The sequence below is a fragment of the Rhamphochromis longiceps genome, linkage group LG20, assembly GCF_057381845.1.
Source record: "Rhamphochromis longiceps isolate RC_006_pf linkage group LG20, R_longiceps_female_GT1.1, whole genome shotgun sequence".
NCBI lineage: Eukaryota > Metazoa > Chordata > Actinopteri > Cichliformes > Cichlidae > Rhamphochromis > Rhamphochromis longiceps.
Genome location: NC_140576.1, coordinates 33,496,637 through 33,517,224, shown reverse-complemented (window position 1 = coordinate 33,517,224; position 20,588 = coordinate 33,496,637). Strand labels below are relative to the sequence as shown.

Sequence of the window (20,588 nt, the reverse complement as noted above, 5' to 3'; positions counted from 1 at the left end):
GGTGTTGTGTTTAGTATGTTGCTTTGGGGTTTTTTTTTTTGCTTGTTTTCTATTCTTCTTCTCTCAACAGGTGATCCAGGAGATTTTTTTTTCTCCCCCCCTTTCTCACTGTCCCTCTCCCTTTCTGTTTTTCTTTTCCTTCCTCTTTCTTTCTCCCTTTCCTATCCCTCACTCATGTCTGTCCCGTCTGTAACATCTGAAAATAAAATATAATAAATAATAAAAACGGCAGCACGGTGGCACGGTGGTTAGCACTGTTGCCGCACAGCAAGAAGGTCCTGAGTTCAATTCCACCATCAGGCCGGGGTCTTTCTGTGTGGAGTTTGCATGTTCTCCCCGTGTTTGCGTGGGTTCTCTCCGGGTACTCCGGCTTCCTCCCACCGTCCAAAGACATGCAACTTGTGGGGATAGGTTAATTGGATAATCCAAATTGCCACTAGGTGTGAATGTGAATGTGAGTGCGAATGGTTGTCTGTCTCTATGTGTTAGCCCTGCGACAGACTGGCGACCTGTCCAGGGTGTACCCTGCCTCTCGCCCTATGACAGCTGGGATAGGCTCCAGCGCCCCCCGCGACACTGAAAAGGATAAGCGGAAGCGAATGGATGGATGGATAAATAATAAAAACAAAGATCGATCAAATGGACCAATACGGCAATGCCACGATGATCCATTTGGCAAAGTAAATCCATTGGGTATCCTTGTTGGTCTTCAGACAACAATTCTGATGGTTAAAGAACCAAATGGGACAGGCAAAAAAAAACAAAAAACAAAGGTCACCATCAGTAACACACTACAACGGCAGGGAATCAAATCCCGCAGTGCCAGACGTGTTCCGCTGCTGAAGCCAGTGCATGTCCAGACCCGTCTGAAGTTTGCCAGAGAGCACATGGATGATACAGCAGAGGATTGGGAGAATGTCATGTGGTCAGATGAAACCAAAGTAGAACTTTTTGGTATAAACTCAACTCGTCATGTTTGGAGGAAGAAGAATACTGAGTTGCATCCCAAGAACACCATACCTACTGTGAAGCATGGGGGTGGAAACATCATGCTATGGGGCTGTTTTTCTGCCAAGAGGACAGGACGACTGATCCGTGTTAAGGACAGAATGAATGGGGCCATGTATCGTGAGATTTTGAGCCAAAACCTCCTTCCATCAGTGAGAACTTTGAAGATGAAACGAGGCTGTGTCTTCCAACATGACAATGATCCAAAACACACCGCCCGGGCAACAAAGGAGTGGCTCCGTAAGAAGCATTTGAAAGTCCTGGAGTGGCCTAGCCAGTCTCCAGACCTCAACCCCATAGAAAATCTGTGGCGGGAGTTGAAAGTCCGTGTTGCTTGGCAACAGCCCCAAAACATCACTGCTCTCGGGAAGATCTGCATGGAGGAATGGGCCAAAATACCAGCTACTGTGTGTGCAAACCTGGTAAAGACCTATAGTAAACGTTTGACCTCTGTTATTGCCAACAAAGGTTATGTTACAAAGTATTGCGTTGTATTTTTGTTATTGACCAAATACTTATTTTCCACCCTGATTTACGAATAAATTCTTTACAAATCCTACCATGTGGATTCATGGATTTTTTTTTCACATTCTGTGTCTCACAGTTGAAGTGTACCTCTGGTGCAAATTACTGACCTCTGTCATCATTTTAAGTGGGGGAACTTGCACAATCGGTGGCTGACTAAATACTTTTTTGCCCCACTGTAAATATTTAAAGATGGCAACTGAAAAATTGCTCAGAACTCTTTGTAATAAAATATTTTAATATTTTTCTCTGACTAATCAACTCACACACACACAGTCAGTTTTTTCTTTTCTATTGCACACTCCCTCCAACCTCTCCACCACTTGTTTACTGTGGTTTCCTCACACATGCCAGCTGATACACCCCTTTTCTAAATAATTTAATCTTGCTCTGTGGAAGAGACCTAAGCTTCCTGTTTGCATCTAGTAATACGAGTTCTTGTTGACACTGACTATCCTGCAAAAGCATTTGCAACACCTGGTGAATATTTCAATAAGGACAGATCATTAGAAACAATTAACATGACTTTGACTCCAACGGCGAGCAGAACGGAACCCCAGCTGTGACAGGGTTTAGAGCAGGACCTCTGTGAAAGAGAAAGAGATTCACAGGTAAATCTAAAGTATGCACCATGAATGCCGATTGGCTTGGAGAAAGCAGCGAGAAGGTGATTGGACTAGACCAGTGTTGTGTCCACACATACTATTGCATTTGTTCTGTAGATGCATTTACCAGAAGCGCTAGAGGGCGCTAGTGAGTATGTTGTTCTGGTTGTGGTTTTGAAGAAGAAAAAAGAAAAATAAAGAAAGGAGTCAACTCCGGTAATCCTCTGTTCCTACCTGCGTGTGTGTGTAATGCTTGCTGAACTAACACCACACAACAAGTGGCGACGAGAGTAGTGGTGATTAAGTTATGGCTCTGCTCTCTTTGCAACCCCCGGCTGTGTTCCTGGATTGCCCGGGCGAACCGAGAATTCCATTTGCTGTGTGGAAAAAGTTGTTCGATAACTACTTGCTGGCGATCGGGGGTAATGACTTTGCTACGGAGAGGAAGAGGGCCCTGCTCATTCACTGCTTGGGAACGGAGGGACAACGAATCTACAGCGCCTTACCACTCGCTACGGATGATTACGAGGGATCCGTAAAGGCTTTGGAAACGTACTTTCATCCTAAAGTCAATGTTGTCGCCGAGAGATACCGTTTCAGGCAACGAGCCCAAGCTGTCGGTGAGTCTACAGATCACTACGTTGCAGCACTGCGTGAGCTCGTGAAACAATGTAAGTTCGGGGCTATGGAGAATGAAATGTTGCGGGATCAACTTGTAGAGAAGACAAATAATGCTCGTATACGTGAAAGACTGCTAATGGAGGAGGATTTGACGCTCGATCGAGCTTTGGAAATTGCTAGGCGTACAGAGGCTGCAATAGCTGATGCAAAGGCCATTGCTGTCGGTGAAACAAAGCCTGTTGCCGCTGTTCAAGTACAAAAGAAGATGCGCAAGCCAAAATACAAAGCAGCTAAAAAAACGGATACAGCTCCGACGTGCTACCGTTGTGGTTCAGCTGATCACAAAGCCAATGATAAATCCTGCCCCGCAAAAGACTGCAAATGTAATACGTGTGGGAAAATCGGACATCTTTCGAGAGTGTGTAAATCTTCTCATAAGCTTGTTAATGAAGTGACTGTTCCTGAAATGTGTGTTTTAACTGTTGACAATTGTGTCAGTGGTGATCCGGCTAAATTGATGTGCACTGTTGCTGTCACTGTACCAAATACTGCACAGGCATGCACTGTTAAGCTACTAGTAGACACAGGGTCTGGTGTTTCCATACTGCCTGAACATGTTTACAGCACAAATTTTGGCTCAGTTAAGTTAAGTAATCCAGCTGTTCAGCTTATTACATATTCAAAAGAGAAACTGGATGTATTAGGGTGTCTTAGAGCTGACATTACTTACAATGGCAAGAGTGCCTCCACAGATCTCTACATTGTGAGAACAGGAACACCCATACTGGGAATGGACTTGGTGACTGCCCTCCAGCTACACATAAAAGGGGGACAATTAGTTCTTGACAGTCCCAAGGTCTGTGCTGCACTCCAGCAAACCTCGGCTCTGCCCACTCAATGTAAACAGGAATGTGAGTCTCCAGTTGCATTCGGATGTGCAAAGGACTTTGTACATAAAGTGAAGGTGCGACCTGAAGTGAAGCCAATACAGCAGAAACTTCGACGCTTACCCCTGTCAGTCCGTGATGCTGTTTCCGCAGAACTCAAGAACCTTGAGGAACATGGCATCATAGAGAAAATTGATGCATCTGAATGGGTCTCCCCCATTGTAGTCACTAGAAGGAAGACTGGTGGCATACGCATGTGCGTTGATTTGAGAGAACCTAACAAAGCGGTGGTCGCTGACAGTCATCCCTTGCCACTGATAGAGGACATACTGTCTGAGCTGCGTGGGGCTGTCACGTTCTCCACCCTGGATCTTAAATCCGCCGACCATCAGCTGAAACTACATGAAGAGAGTAGAGGGCTCACTGCTTTCATTACACATGAAGGACTGTACCAGTACTGCAGAGTTCCCTATGGGTTGAGTTCAGCACCTGCAGCCTTCCAAAAGATGATGACACAAATCCTACGCGGCCAGAAAGGGGTGCAATGCTACCTTGATGATGTCATCATATACGGAACGTCAGAAGCTGAACATGAGGCCAACTTGCGTGCTGTGTTACACAGAATCAACAATGCAGGACTGAAACTCAATGTTGACAAATGTCAACTCCGTCAAACTACTCTGAGCTTTTTGGGTCAAAAGATCGGTCCAGAAGGTCTGCTGCCAGATGACTCTCATGTCACTGCCATCCTGCATGCTCCGCCCCCTACTGATCCTGCAACCCTGCGCTCATTTCTTGGCTTGAGTGCATGGTACAGCAAGTTTGTGCCAAATTACGCGACTGTTGTTGAACCTATGAGAGCTCTTCTGCGTAAGGACTGTTCATTCCACTGGAACGAAGCAGCTCAAGCAGCGTTTGATCAAGTCAAGCGGTTAATCGTGCACAGCCCTGCCCTGGTGATGTTCGACCCCAGTAAGCCAACCATAGTCTCAACAGATGCCTCAGACTACGGGCTGAGGCATCTGTTGAGACACTGATAAGTGACAATGGCTCTCAATTTCTCTCTGCTGAGTTCACTGACTTCCTGAAAAGCAGGGGAATCCAACACCTGAGATCCTCAGTGTATTACCCAAGAGCTAATGGGGAAGTTGAGAGATTCAATAGATGCGTTAAAGACTGCCTACAGACTGCCTCGATTTAAGGACAACCCTGGAAATCGTTCCTGAGAACTTACCTGATGGACTACAGAGCAACCCCTCATTCAACAACTGGAGTTTCCCCTTCAGAACTGCTTCATGGACGACGAATGAGAACAAAGTTACAGGTAATGGATATGCCTGTTCCTCAGACAGAGAGGCATACCATGTGCGAAAGAGTTAAGAATAAGCAAATGAAAATGAAAGAATACACTGATGCTCGCAGACACGCCAAACCATCCAACTTTCAGCCTGGTGACAAGGTACGGGTTAGGAAGCCGTGGAAGGTAAAGAAAGTCGAGTTAAAGTTTTCCAAACCAAGGACTGTCATGACAAGGAAAGGACCAAACACTTATTTGCTGGATGATGGACGGACCTGGAACGCCTCACACTTATCGGCTCTGTCAGAGCTGAACGCAGGTACTGATTCTGACACAACAATGGACTGTCATAAACCAGGAACTGATCTAGCATCTAACTCTGAGTCTGATAGTAGGCTTAGGCCCACCAGGATGAGGAACCCACCTTGCTGGACCCAAGACTTTGTCATGGGAAAGTGAATGTTACTGAGTAATGTGAAATATGTTAAACGTGTATTAGGTGACATACATCAGAATGAAGTCAGGTTCACATAAGAAATCCTTGTTCAAAGGGGGAGATGTTGTGTCCACACATACTATTGCATTTGTTCTGTAGATGCATTTACCAGAAGCGCTAGAGGGCGCTAGTGAGTATGTTGTTCTGGTTGTGGTTTTGAAGAAGAAAAAAGAAAAATAAAGAAAGGAGTCAACTCCGGTAATCTTCTGTTCCTACCTGCGTGTGTGTGTAATGCTTGCTGAACTAACACCACACAACAACCAGTGATGACACAAGCGGCTTGACAGCGTGGGAAAGTCTGATAAAGCTTACATTTAGGCGTCAGCACCCAGGAGCTGACACATGTGTGGCCATAGAACTTTCTTATTGAACTTGGGAATAAGCTTCATTTCAAAACCTTAAACATTACTGATTTATTATAATCTATTACTGATTCAGAATAAGTAATATTGACTCACATGAAACTAATAGTTAAACAGTTAAAAACAATCTACATTTTTTATTTTGATAAATATTTTGGCAACTGTAAAAGTGATAATTTACAGTTGTTTAGCCATGAAAGACTGCAAAAAAAGCACAAAGTTGTCAGGGTGAACAAGAAAAGCGAGGTCTGTCAAAATCATGAAACCTAATAATTTTTTATCAGGTCACTACCTCATAGCAACTATAGTCACTGAAGGATTCAGTTTTCACCTTTTCTATTGTGCACTCCCTCCAACCTCTCCACCACTTGTTTACTGTGGTTTCCCCACACATGCCAGCTGATACACCTACTATCAGTCTATCTCCTCCCCCATCTTCTTTTCCAAATAATTTAATCTTGTTCTGTGGAAGAGACCTAAGCTTCCCGTTTACATCTAGTAATACGAGTTCTTGTTGACACTGACTATCCTGCAAAAGCATTTGCAACACCTGGTGAATTTTAGGATTCCATGCCTGCCCACTCTTGCATGCCACCACCAGACAGGCCTCAAATATTATATTTCTGCATTTCTTTGTTTTGGTTTAAGTGTCTTTGTGTACTTTGAGAACTTGTGTGAAAATGTGAGGATGTTCATTTTTAGATTTATTGAAAAATATAGTAAAAATACAAAAACAATATGCTGCTTGCTTTCATATTCCAAACAATGCCCAAAGGCAAGATTAAGATTGCATGCATATCTATTAGACATGTTGCATTTACTTGCGATCTCAGTCTTATGCTTCAGTGGGCAGGAATTCAAGCTTGAACATGACGTATAAATTGTTAAAACAAAAAAAACAAAAATAGGGTGTGTTTTCTTTCACTTTCATGACATATAACTCTCCATGAAGGGGGGAGATTGTGCAGACTTTTGCTTTAGAAGCACAATGAATAACAGTTCCTGTACTTCAGGCAACTTAAAACTCCATGAACACAAAATTCTACCTGCCATTTATGCCTTTGTTATGATTGTTGGTCTGGGAGGAAATGGATTGGGACTAAAGTCTCTGCTGCAGAAAAAGAAGAAACTTCGACACATTAATCTGTTCCTTCTGAACCTTGGAGTTGCAAATTTTTTGTTCCTGCTAACACTCCCATTTTTGTCAGCGTACTACTTTATGGACAGTAAATGGATATTTGGAGATGCTTTCTGCAAGATCACAAGATTCTGCTTCAACCTGAATTTATACGGCAGCATTGGATTCCTCACCTGTATAAGTGTGTACAGGTACCTGGCTATTGTCCATCCAATGAGGATGATGGGGAGAATAACTGTGACTCACTCTGTGGCTATCTCAGTTTTGGTTTGGCTGTTGGTGAGTGTTCAAAGTCTTCCAGATATCTTCTTCTCCAAAATCTCACCAAATAAAACTGAAGAATGCTACCATACCACCTCTAACGAGTATGTGGAGGATTATCTGAAATACAGTGTGGGTTGGACATTGACTGGGTTTGTTATGCCACTCCTTATTTTACTTGGCTGCTATGGACATGTGACTCTTGTTCTCTGTCATGCAAATACCATAAAGGAGGTGGTGAAAAAACGAGTTTTAAAGTTATTATTCATCTTGTGCCTTCTCTTCTCGGTTTGTTACATCCCCTATCATATTTTCAAGAACCTCAGCCTTTATTCAAGAGTTTTGTCAAAACAGGGGAAATGTCCAGATTGGGATGAGGGAGTCTTTGGGGCTCACCAGATAAGTCGTGGAATTGTGTGTTTGAACAGTGTTTTGACTCCCCTGGTTTACCTCCATGTAAAGGATTTCCCTACTCGATTCCAACAGCTGCTCCAGCGAACTCGCCAGATCTTTAATTGGCCGAAATCAAGGAGTGGCAGAATCCCTGTGACACAGTCTGATAAAGTTTAACAAGTTTGCCATATGTTAGAAATCTTAAAAATGTTTTACATAACCAGCTCTACACACATGCATCTTTGTTGTAATTGTATTCACACTGTGTAAAATTCCACTGGTTTTGACTAAGTCAACATTAGCAGCCACTTAATAACAATATTTTATTTCTGATGCAAATATCTTGTGATCCTTGAAATGGACAACTGTGGCATGATTACAGCACCTCCTGCTAAATGCAATCAATAAATAAAGGTGCGATACATAAGTAAAGATCCTTTATTTTCCATGTAAAGCATCCTGGTAAAATGATGTTACATAGACAGCAGTGCCTAGAATTGGTACAGCTAATCATCTAATCAGCTAATATCTATGACACGCTTTCACCCACACCCCTTGGCTTATTATGAGAGGCCACCAAGACCCTCATAACACTATAGTTAAACAGTAATGTCATTATCTTACCTTTGTGGCAAAATATGCTGAAATGATAATGACCTGTACTTTATGTAGTGTCTAAATTATATATGTTTATTGTATTTAGCTTTATTTTGTATTGCATTTTTTCTTTTCTTTCCTAAACAAACTTTTGTATACTGTTTACATGATCAAAAATTAAACAAAAAATCAACACAACACCAACAGTTGCCTCAAGGTGTTTTATATTATAATGTAAAGATCCTACAATAGTATAGAAAAAATAAATAATTTTTAGAATTTTGCCACCCAAAAGGAGAGAAGGGCAATATCATACACAAGTGCATGTAGTATAGTAGAGGCTTCTTGCCCCAGTTGGTCTTGTGTTGAAGTGTTCATGTTGATTTAAGATTTATAGATTATTTTTTTAACTTATATTGCAAAGGTTTAAGAACTACTCATGCAGACGGAGACTAACAAAGTAAAACAGGAAGAGACAAGCAGAGAACACAGAGATGAAAGACGTGATGAGCAAACTGACAACACACAACTGACACACGTACACACAGATGAGACAGAGACAGACTGGACGTGAAAGAGAACCAACCAAATCAGACAATGAACTAGGAAATAGAAACGTGGATAACTAAAGTAGGGAGCAGTGGAAAACAAATACCAAGCTAGAAGACTAAACTGTTAGGGTGCCTGGGTCGTCGACCCAGTGTTTTGTGTTTTTGGTTCTTTGATTTAGTTTATTTCATTATATTCTAGCTGTGCCTTATGGTTTATAGGTTTATTCTTAGTTTAGGTTTTCTGTGTGGGTTTTGTTAGAGTTTTAGTGTTCTGGTTTTCTGTCTGTGATCCATAGTTGCTGTCTCCCCTGTCTGCTGTATCCTTGTGTCAAGTCATGCGTCTCTGTGTTATGTTTCCTGTTTTACTTTGAAAGTCCGTGTCTCATGTTAATGTGTCTGGTTTTAATTCCTTTGTCTCGTTAGGCCTGATTTGCCCCAGCTGTGTTTCCCTCCTGTTTCCCATTCCCTGATTGCTCCCTCTGTGTATTTAAGCCCCGTGTTTCTCTGTGTCTTTACTGTGATCTACCCTCATCTTGCTGTGCAGCCTGCCTGCCACCCTTGGAGTCTCAGTTGTGTTACCTTTTTGGAGTTCACGTTTTGCCTCTGAGTGTCTGCACTTTGGGTCCTTTTCCTGCCTGCACACAGCCGTTTCATAACATAAACAATGCACAACACATAATAAATCCAGACATACGGCACTGTGCAAAGGTTTTAGGCAGGTGAAAAAAAATATGCTGTAAACAAAGAATGCTTTCAAAAATGGAAGTGCTAATCTTTTATTTTCATCAAGTGAATGAACAAAAGAGAAAGCTAAGACAAATCAATATTTGGTGTGACCACCCTTTGCCTTCAAAACAGCATATACTGCTAGGCACACTTGCACACAGTTTTTGAACGAACTCGACTGGTAGGTTGTTCCAATCATCTTGGAGAACTAACCACAGATCTTCTGTGGATGTAAGCTTCCTCACATCTTTCTGTCTCTTCATGCAATCTCAGACACACTCGATGATGTTGAGATCAGGACTCTGTGGGGGCTGTACCATCGTTCCAAGTACATCTCTGACTTGCTCACTGTCTACAGCTCAGTCAGACCTCTCAAGGATCAGATTCAGATGTTTTACATGTTCCCAGAAATAGATCTCAGTCTACTAAGAGTGCTTTCAGTTATTGTTTTTTCTTTGGTTTTACTGTTTTCATTTCTTGTAGGAAGTTTAAAGACAAATCTGTCTTTATTTTCTGTGTTAAGCACACTGAGTTTTATTTATTTAACATATCATAAAGTGCTGTTACTTCATTACTTAAACAAAAAAGACAAAAAAGTTATCCACAATGATGGATTTTATATTTTCATGCAGTGTTTTTAAAAAGATAAAATAATCTACAGTCTTTGTGAAAAAGCAAGGAATTAGATGCATGAGATGTGTTGAAGAAAAAAATCTGACTTCAGGTCCTTTTTCCTTTTGTTTGCTGTGGTGGTGTGCTTATCAAAGTATACCTTTATAAGATGGATTTACAGACACAGAGAGTGGGTATGAGTGGGTAAACCAGACCACTGTTATTTATACCAGAAGGGTAACAGAGAGTAGTGGAAGGGTTGCTAATTACATACAAAGAACAAAAAGGTAAAAGTTAAAAGGGTTTTGTCACTGATCATGGGGTAACAGGCTACAATAACAGGAATAAAGATAAGGTTCATAAAAAAGCAAATGGCCACAGGAACAGGAGGCCACATTCCAAAGGTTCAGATCTATCAAAACAAATCAGAGGGTTACGGGATGATGCAAAGATGTTTATCTCAGCTCTGAAACCTGAAACTCAACATTTAGGGCTTCAAGCAACAACAGATACACTTGCTGTCCCTTCACTTCTTTCACTTTTAATTCTGCTACAAAGGAGAGAGGTTGTGTGGACAACATGTCAGGAATAGCAACTAATGAAACTTCCTTCTTTCGTTCTAACTATGAACATGTAACTCTGCCTGCTGTTTACACCTTTGTTTTTCTCATTGGTCTGGGAGCTAACGGATGGGCGGTGAGGTCCTTACTTCAGAAATGGAAAATTCTTGGACACATTAATGTGTTTCTTCTGAACCTTGGAGTTGCTAATTTTTTGTTCCTGCCAACTCTCCCATTTTTGTCAGCCTACTATTTTATGAGGAATAAATGGATATTTGGAGATGCTTTCTGCAAGATCACAAGATTCTGCTTCAACTTGAATTTATACGGCAGCATTGGATTCCTCACCTGTATAAGTGTGTACAGGTACCTGGCTATTGTCCATCCGATGAAAGCAAAGAGAAGGATCACTGTCCGTAATTCTGTGGTTATCTCAGTCATGGTTTGGCTGTTGGTGAGTGCTCAAAGTCTTCCAGACGTGCTCTTTCCCAAAAACTCAACAAATAGAACTGAAAAATGTCACCATACCACCTCTACAGAGTATGTTGAGAATTATCTGAAATACAGTGTGGGTTGGACATTGACTGGGTTTGTTATGCCTTTCCTTATTTTTCTTGGCTGCTATGGACATGTGACTCTTGTTCTCTGGCGCAAAAATACCATTAATAAGGTGGTGAAACAAAGAAGCTTAAAGTTGATGTTCATTTTGATTTTGCTCTTCTCGGTCTGTTACATCCCCTACCATATTTTTAAGAACCTTAGCCTTTATTCAAGAGTACTTTTTTCAACCAACAAGAAGTATCCATCATGGGATAAGACAGTCTTCTGTGCTCATCAGATCAGTCGTGGTCTTGTGTGTCTGAATAGTGTTTTGAACCCCCTGGTTTACCTCCATGTCATGGATATTCCTGCTCAGCTCCAACAGCTGCTTCAGCAGTTTCGTCAGACATTTACTCGTTTGTTTGTGTCAGAATACGGCAGTGTACCCGTGGAACAAACAGTGACCACAACAATATCTTAACAGTAATTAGTGACTTTGACTTTGTCTTTTAGAGTAGAGTGTAAAGACTGTTTTACGTATTATACTGTCTATACTATCTTTTTCGGGATAACGGTTTTGGCTCAAATGGATTTATAAATAAAAAAGCTTTGTTTCTGTGTTTGTTGTTCTTCTGTTGCCCTGCATCGAAAATTGCATTATTGAAAATTGCATTATTCAAATCCTTTACAGCAACATTTTTTTTTGTCACATTGAAAATATAAACAACCACTGAGACATGACTACACATGCGTAGGGGATTGGAGGCAAGACAACAGAAACTAAAGACCAGATAAGAAAGCTAAGGTGATCTCAACAAATGCTAAACAGAGGAATAGCTATAGTAACTAACACAAGGAACTGCTTCTTAACCTGCCATAGAAATGCTGGGTCACAGACCCAGGACCGTGACACTTTTAATTTAAGCAAAGATCAGGAAAGAGCGCTGGCAGATTAGTATCATTTATTTTATGTTCACTGACACAGTTTTCAGGTTAGTAACCACTTTTCTTTAGATTTGTGTAGGTTATGTGTACAGCAAAATAATTTCCCATAAAAAACATCTGCTGGATTATTGCGTTTGTATAGCAGTAGAACAGTGTTGGTGAAATTTAATCAACATTAACTTTTGTTTCATGCCTACTATAAGTCAGCTTGGCAGTGAACATGTGATTCATATTTGACATAAGATACACAATATTTGGCTTTTAAGATAAGATAAGATAAGATAAGATAGAACTTTATTAATCCCTCGGGTGGGTTCCTCTGGAAAATTCGACTTCCAAAAAAAGCACAGCAACGACCAAAGTTACAGTTACAGAACTGTTATATATATATATATACACACACACACAGAGACAAATATAAATAAAATATACAAAGGGGATAAATAGAATAAATAGGAATAAAAAATAAAAAAGTTTGCTCTGGAATTCTAATGTATAGTATTTGATGTATACTGCTCTAAGCAAGGGCACACACACACACACACACACACACACACACACACACACACACACACACACACACACACACACACACACACACACACCCTAGATTCATTATTTTTATAAGTCATAACATTTTTTGAACTGTAAATGACAGTAAAGAGTTATCCTTTCTAAGAAAGTAATTGATGGATTTCTAACTATAATATTTTTTTATGTATTTCTCTCCATCTTTTTGAACTTAAAAATGTAAAATGTTTAATTGACTATTTTAAAAAAATGTATTTAAAGTCTTCAATTTAATTTAAAGACTTTTATTTAAAGACAAAATTTTACTTTCACATTCTTTTTTTGTTAATCCCATACTGTACAACTAGTCTGTCAAATGAAATAAAGTCTGTTCATTCTAATATATGTTGTAAGTATTTCATTCCTTGACAACTCCAATCTGGGAAGGTAATCATATTAATGTTCTGTATTATGTCACAGTTGTTCCAGATTAGTGTATGTTTGCATGAGATTAATGAAGTCATTTTTAGAAACTTCCACCATGCTTTCAGAGAACTTTTGCTTTCACATTTAAACTCCAAACAGAGGGAGACTTTAACTTTTTGTTTCAATCATAAAACTGCCGACAGGTTGGGTGAGCAGTTTTATGATGTTTTATAATAATAATAAACTTTATTTATAAAGCACACTTAAAACCAAGGGTATACCAAGGTGCTTAATAAGTAACATAGAGAGTAAAAGGAAGATAATAGAAATAGGACCAAAGCAAGTACTAGGTATGCAAGCAGATAACTGTCACTGATACATGGGAGAAGCAGCAGATACAGAACAAACAAGGAATTAAATTAGCATAAAAGTGCATAATGTAAAATCATAAGTGAAATGTTAACTAGAAGGAATGAATATATATATCTTAGGGGTGCTACAATGTATCTGTATTGAATGGTTCAATACAGTGCTTTTGGTTCGGCACGCATATGTATTGAGCAATGCTGAATTTTTAATTTATTTTATCAACTTTTCCTCTGACGATGCTGTCTGTGTTGAGAGCTCAGTGGATCTGCGTTCGACTACTCTGCCTAGGCTGCACTGTCGAGCTCAGATCCACTGAGTACCCATACGCATTCACTCATGCTAGCGAGACAGAAGTTAAGCTCGTTGCAACATGGCAACTGCCTCAACGCTACCCGAAATTGAACCTCCTCTACCATCATTGAGATCTGGCGTTTGGAACTATTTTGGTTTTCATGTGAAGCATGACCCTGATGGTAAGCGTGGACAAAACAGTAAGTCGGACGTGCCAGGCAATGCTCAATTACATCGGTGGAAACAGACAAGCACGCATGCTACAAACTTTACCCGAGACAGCCGTTAGCACATGATTCTTAGAGGGCAAAAGAAACAGGGCAATGGCTACTTTTATAGCTGTCGACATGCGACTATTTTCTGTTGTAGAAAACAACGGGTTTCAGGAAAGGCTGAGAGTACTTGAGCCCCGTTACAACTAAGTGCTAGCACTCCAGAAGATGAGTGTGAGGGGAGGTTCTTCAGAGAGTAGTTCCTTTTAAGGGGGCCTGATATGTTTAATATGCTGCTGAGAATATACCCCAGAAGAAGGGTACAGTATAGCTTTTCCACATATGAGTGATTTCTCGAGTTAAAAGAAACATGTATAATTTTAATCAATTACAAATTTAAAAAGGCATGAACATTTTTTTGTATCGAAAAAATATCGAACCAAGACACGAAAGTATTGAACTGAACCGAATACCATTTGCTAAAATGAGATTTACATGTATTAATACTGACTGCTAGCCTTTTAGACAAGGACAAGGACATTCTTTGTCGGCCTACTGTCAACCTCATGTTTACAGTACAGTATTTACTTTTAGAAATCTCTTATGTCTTAAATTACACACCAGGGTGTGTATTAAATTGTTGGTGTAGTGCATTTCAAGAGTCACAGAATCACAGAATGCTAATTCAGTGCTATTCCATAACAGCTAAAACACCGTCACTCTCCGCTAACACCTGAACCGGAATGTTTCCGGTTTATTTTTATTTATTTTTACTTTTACTTTTTTTTTAATTTTTGTTTTTTTCTCTCTCTCTCTGTCTTCTCTTTCATCCCTCCAGCTCATCCTTCTCCTTGCTTGTTTTTACGCCCTTCTTTCTTTCACTGCATGGATCACCTGTTTCCCTATGCAACCACAAACAACACCCTCTATTTCTACACACTCACACAGCATGATCACACACACATATGTGATTAACGGGAGCACATTCACCACAGCCTCACAGGGACATATAGGTCACGCACACTCAAGCTCATACACTCCTGGTCATATTAGTTAATATGCTCACACATAATCAGACTTATGGAGCCTCTCGCCACACATTTTTCTTCTTTTTATTTACAAACAAGTGATGTTTTTCCATTCTCTTCACCCATCTAAGCGGAACACGCAGCGTTCATCATTACATCATTACATCATTACGCACAGGGGAAAGAGGTCAAAGATATTTAACCAGCTCAAAAAACAACATGCAGGCATTGCTTTATTACAAGAAACTCAGAATTATCACAGGTTTAAACACCTGAGTTTCCTAATGTGTTCGCAGCCTGTTACAATTCTAGACAAAGGGTAGTAGCAACTTTAATTCATAACTTTCACATTCCAAACAAGGCCCAAAGGCAAGATTAAGATTGCATACATATCTATTAGACGTGTTGCATTTACTTTAGATCTCAGTCTTATGCTTCAGTGTGCAGGGTTTCAAGGTTGAACATGACATATAAATTGTAAAAAAATAAAAAAGGGTGTGTTTTCTTTCACTTTATGACATATAACTCTCCATGAAGGGGGAAGATTGTGCAGACTTTACTTTAGAAGCACAATGAATAACAGATCCTGTACTTCAGGCAACTTAAAACTCCATGAACACAAAATTCTACCTGCCATTTATGCCTTTGTTATGATTGTTGGTCTGGGAGGAAATGGATTGGGACTGAAGTCTCTGCTGCAAAAAAAGAAGAAACTTCGACACATTAATCTGTTCCTTCTGAACCTTGGAGTTGCTAATTTTTTGTTCCTGCTAACACTCCCATTTTTGTCAGCGTACTACTTTATGGACAGTAAATGGATATTTGGAGATGCCTTCTGCAAGATCACAAGATTCTGCTTCAACTTGAATTTATACGGCAGCATTGGATTCCTCACCTGTATAAGTGTGTACAGGTACCTGGCTATTGTCCATCCAATGAGGATGATGGGGAGAATAACTGTGACTCACTCTATGGCTATCTCAGTTTTGGTTTGGCTGTTGGTGAGTGCTCAAAGTCTTCCAGATATCTTCTTCTCCAAAATCTCACCAAATAAAACTGAAAAATGCTACCATACCACCTCTAACGAGTATGTGGAGGATTATCTGAAATACAGTGTGGGTTGGACATTGACTGGGTTTGTTATGCCACTCCTTATTTTACTTGGCTGCTATGGACATGTGACTCTTGTTCTCTGTCATGCAAATACCATAAAGGAGGTGGTGAAAAAACGAGTTTTAAAGTTATTATTCATCTTGTGCCTTCTCTTCTCGGTTTGTTACATCCCCTATCATATTTTCAAGAACCTCAGCCTTTATTCAAGAGTTTTGTCAAAACAGGGGAAATGTCCAGATTGGGATGAGGGAGTCTTTGGGGCTCACCAGATAAGTCGTGGAATTGTGTGTTTGAACAGTGTTTTGACTCCCCTGGTTTACCTCCATGTAAAGGATTTCCCTACTCGATTCCAACAGCTGCTCCAGCGAACTCGCCAGATCTTTAATTGGCCGAAATCAAGGAGTGGCAGAATCCCTGTGACACAGTCTGATAAAGTTTAACAAGTTTGCCATATGTTAGAAATCTTAAAAATGTTTTAAATAAACCAGCTCTACACGCATGCATCTTTGTTGTAATTGTAATCCCACTGTACAAAATTTCACTGGTTTTGACTAAGTCAGTGCGGCACCCCTGAGTATTTTGGGCATCGAGAACAAGTCTCAGATGTGTTCCTTATGTGTTCGTGCAAGAGGTTGTCAAATGTGCAGAGAGGCTCAGCTTGGTGACCTCTGTAGACACTGCTACCGTTGTGGTCAGGAGGGTCACCTGTCTCAAGGGTTTAGACAGGAAACAGGAGCGGGCTACTGAGCTACATCCCACAGTAGCCCACTCATCATCCAGGTCCCAGATAAATCCTGTCTCTGTGCAAAACATCTCGAATCAACAAGCACCACAAAATGACTCTACACACACTGAAACTGCCCCCAAAGAGCCAAACAGCAACAAATTGACAAGCGACACATCTAATGGTTATATACTAGGGGTGCAACGATATTCGTATCGATATTGAACCGTTCGATACAGTGCTTTCGGTTCGGTACGCATATGTATCGAACAATACAATTTTTTTCAATTTTTTTTTTTTTTTTTTTTTTTTGTGTCCCGTTTGGATCTATAGCCATCAGAATTGTTGTCTTGAGGCCAAGAAAGATGCCAAGAGGATTTATTTTAAGTGGATCATCATATTGGTCCATTTGATTGACCTTTATTATAATTATGAATTTATTTTATTTTCAGTTGCAAACGGGACAGACATGACTGTGGGATAGGACAGGGGGAAAGAATGAAAGAAAGAGGGGGAGAGAAAGAAAGAAAACCAAAGGGGAGAAAAAAAAACAATACAAAATTTGTAATTTATTTTATCAACTTTCCTTCTGACGATGCTGTCTGTGTTGAGCGCTCAGTGAATCTGCATTTGACTACTCCGCCTAGGCTCGAGAGTGCAGCCTAGGCGGAGTAGTCGAACGCAGATTCACTGAGCACTCAACACAGACAGCATGGTCAGAAGGAAGAGCGCAGGGCAAGCTAGCGAGACAGAAGTGGACCTCCCCACCCTCATTCAGATCTGGCGTTTGGAATTATTTTGGTTTTCATGTGACGTATGACCCTGAAGGTAAGCGAGTCATGGACTAAAGTAAAACAGTATGTTGGATGTGCCATGCAATGCTCAATTACATGGGTGGGAGCTAGTGTGTTAGCGCAGTTAGCTCGTTAACGTGTTGGCCGTCTAGCCCCTCTGTATAGGGTAGCTCGTTAACGGAGATTTGCCGTGTTGTGGCGTTAAGGTTATTTCAACGAGATTAACCTGAAAGCACTAGTGGGAACACAACGAATATGACTGCACATTTACACCGACATCATCCTAGTGCAAAGACAAAAACAACAAGCATGCATGCTACAAACTTTAGCCGAGTCATTTAGACAGCTGTTAGCACAGGATTCTCCTTATGGAGACCTGATATGTTTAATATGCTGCTGAGAATATAGCCCAGAAGAAACGGATAGTATAGCTTTTATTTTGGAAAGAGACATTTCTCTGTAATAAACTCTCTTTTCCAAAGATGAGTGATTCCTCAATCAGATACAGGGCTTGCAATATCGCTAGCCCGATGTCCCGGGGCTATCTCTGCCCTGCCTGTCGGGCTATTGTAGGAAGGAAAAATATATGTCAATGCTTTTGCATTCTTTCAGAAATGTAGCTGGGTAATTATGTCATTGGCATCGGTGAGCCACTGTCAATATGTGACATATTGAAATCGTGTTTGAATTTGCGCTTGTTTTTTTGCTTTCACTTTGCAATCGCGCGAACTGTGTATAGAGAGCGACAGCACTGATCTGTGAGTGATGATAATTTGTGCACCAATTCCTCTGACATCGTCTTATTAATTGTTAGCTTACTATGCAAACATGACAAGTGAAATCTCCCGCAGCTTAAACATGTGAGAGGTTGATCGCGCAGAGAATCGCTGAGCTTATGTGAGTGCGGCAGGATATATATTTCACTACGATGACCTGGATGACTGAGAACCTTCACAGACAGATATATATTTTAGTTCTGCTGAGCCAAATAAGACAGGTCAGGGTGAAGAAGTGACAGCCAAAGAAAAGCTTACCACAAAACGGAGAAGTTATGACAAATCAGACTATAAGGCAAAAAGAAAGTGCAGCTTTATTGTTTCATGGACAAAAGAATTTCTGTGGCTGCAATATGACGAGCTAAAAAACAACACGCACAAGGGTTAGGGTTAAATTTAAAAACTGTACTTTTGTGTTAAAATATATATTTATAATTTTAATAAATGACAAATTAAAAAGGCATGAACATTTTTTTTTGTATCGAAAAAATATCGAACCGTGACACCAAAGTATCGAACCGAACCGAACCGTGAATTTTGTGTATCGTTGCACCCCTATTATATACCCTGAAAACAGCAAACCAAGCTCATCAGTCTCACTGGGAAAAGATGTACAGTTCAGTGTCACCTGGATAAGGCACCAGTAGAGGCCCTGTGGGACACTGGAGCTCAGGCAAGTCTTATTAAGAATGAGTGGCAAAAACAACACCTACCACCTCAGGCCACTTGCTGAGGTTTTGGGAACAGAACCTCCTGTCGCTTTAGCAGCTTATGATAGTGAAATCCCATATGATGGGTGGATAGAGACAGAATTCTATTTGGACTGTAACCCTGAAAATTGTCTTCTAGCTCCAATGCTTGTATCCAGTGACCCCAGTGTTGCTCAACTGCCCATTACTGGATTTAATGTAATAGAGGAAGTTGTGCGTAAATGGGGCAAGTGTCAACCAAGATCATGCAACATTCAAAAAATCTGCCAGATCATGTCAGTATTGGTAAACACTGCTAAATCAGTGCTAAAACTATTGCAGTCACCAGACCAAAGCCAAAGTTTGGGCACAGTACTGGCAGGAAAGAGAGGACGATGTCTGGCTGCTGAACAGATTACCACGACATATGTCCGTGCACATATTGGAGCGCAGTTTTCAGGACAGAGTCTGTTGTTTGTCCCAAATGAACCATCAGAGTTGCCTGAGGGTCTTGTCAACTTAATTCCTCACACTGTTCTAGGACATCTGGAAGAAATAAAAGCAGTGTACCCCATCACCCCTGAAAAGACGCAAGACTCGGTGGAGCAGATTTCTTCACAGTCTCCTATACAGGTAAATGAGGATATTAACACACCCTCCTCCAGCCATAAGCCACCTCAGTGGGACCCACCAGTTAAGATGGACCATCTCAGTAAAAATGAACAACAAACTGTGAGACAGCTGTTAAGAGAGGAATGTCATGCTTTTGCTTATGATGATAAAGATGTTGGGTTCATCCCCAGCTTAAACATGCACATCACATTGCATGACACAACACCTGTTCGAAAGACCTACATATCCATGCCAAAACCTCTGCACCAAGAGGTCAAAGACTATCTTCAAGATCTGCTGAACCATGGATGGATTTCAGAGTCCAGGTCACCCTACTCATCTCCAATTGTCTGCGTTCGGAAAAAGTCAGGTGAACTGAGATTGTGCTGTGATTACAGGGAATTCAACCGGAAGTCAGTACCAGACACGCACCCAATTCCCAGAATTCAGGACATGCTAGATTCCCTTCATGGCAGCTCCTGGTTCTCTGTTCTGGATCAGGGGAAAGCATACCATCAGGGGTTCCTGGACCCTGACAGCCTTCATCACACCTTGGGGCTTATACCAGTGTAACTGCATACCCTTTGGCCTCAGCTCAGCCCCCGCAGAGTTCAGCGGAGCATGGAGGACTGTTTAAGGGGCCTGCGGGATGTAATCTGTAAGCCATATTTGGACGACAACCTAGTCCACTCTCCTTCATTTGATACTAATCTTGAACACATCAGAGCTGTCCTACAGAGATACCAAAAACATGGTATCAAACTCAGCCTACAGAAATGTGACATTTTCAAGAGAAAGGTATGTTTCCTTGGTCGGATGGTGTCTGAAGAGGGATATACCATGGACACAGTGGAAATAGTTTCTGTACAAGCTCTCAGAAACAAACCACCATCCACAGTGGGGGAACTGAGTTGGGTCCT

General features: G+C 40.9%; 3 protein-coding genes across 3 annotated transcripts; all 3 read left to right on the top strand.

Moving 5' to 3' along the window:
* The first annotated feature begins 6,789 nt into the window (after window positions 1-6,789).
* On the top strand, window positions 6,790-7,770 carry LOC146645740 (P2Y purinoceptor 1-like). Its single transcript, XM_085392598.1, has one exon. The coding sequence runs from the start codon at window positions 6,790-6,792 to the stop codon at window positions 7,768-7,770; it is 981 nt and encodes a 326-aa protein (XP_085248724.1).
* A 2,888-nt stretch (window positions 7,771-10,658) lies between these two features.
* On the top strand, window positions 10,659-11,887 carry LOC146645739 (P2Y purinoceptor 1-like). The gene has a single exon (XM_085394133.1). The coding sequence runs from the start codon at window positions 10,659-10,661 to the stop codon at window positions 11,658-11,660; it is 1,002 nt and encodes a 333-aa protein (XP_085250259.1). The 3' UTR covers window positions 11,661-11,887.
* Window positions 11,888-15,532: 3,645 nt separating this feature from the next.
* On the top strand, window positions 15,533-16,513 carry LOC146645738 (P2Y purinoceptor 1-like). The gene has a single exon (XM_085392596.1). The coding sequence runs from the start codon at window positions 15,533-15,535 to the stop codon at window positions 16,511-16,513; it is 981 nt and encodes a 326-aa protein (XP_085248722.1).
* Window positions 16,514-20,588: the final 4,075 nt, after the last annotated feature.

What these genes read in the sequence shown, in the direction of transcription:
- LOC146645740 (XM_085392598.1), top strand. Translation starts at nt 6,790, where the DNA reads ATGAATAACAGTTCCTGTACTTCAGGCAACTTAAAACTCCATGAACAC.
- LOC146645739 (XM_085394133.1), top strand. Translation starts at nt 10,659, where the DNA reads ATGTCAGGAATAGCAACTAATGAAACTTCCTTCTTTCGTTCTAACTAT.
- LOC146645738 (XM_085392596.1), top strand. Translation starts at nt 15,533, where the DNA reads ATGAATAACAGATCCTGTACTTCAGGCAACTTAAAACTCCATGAACAC.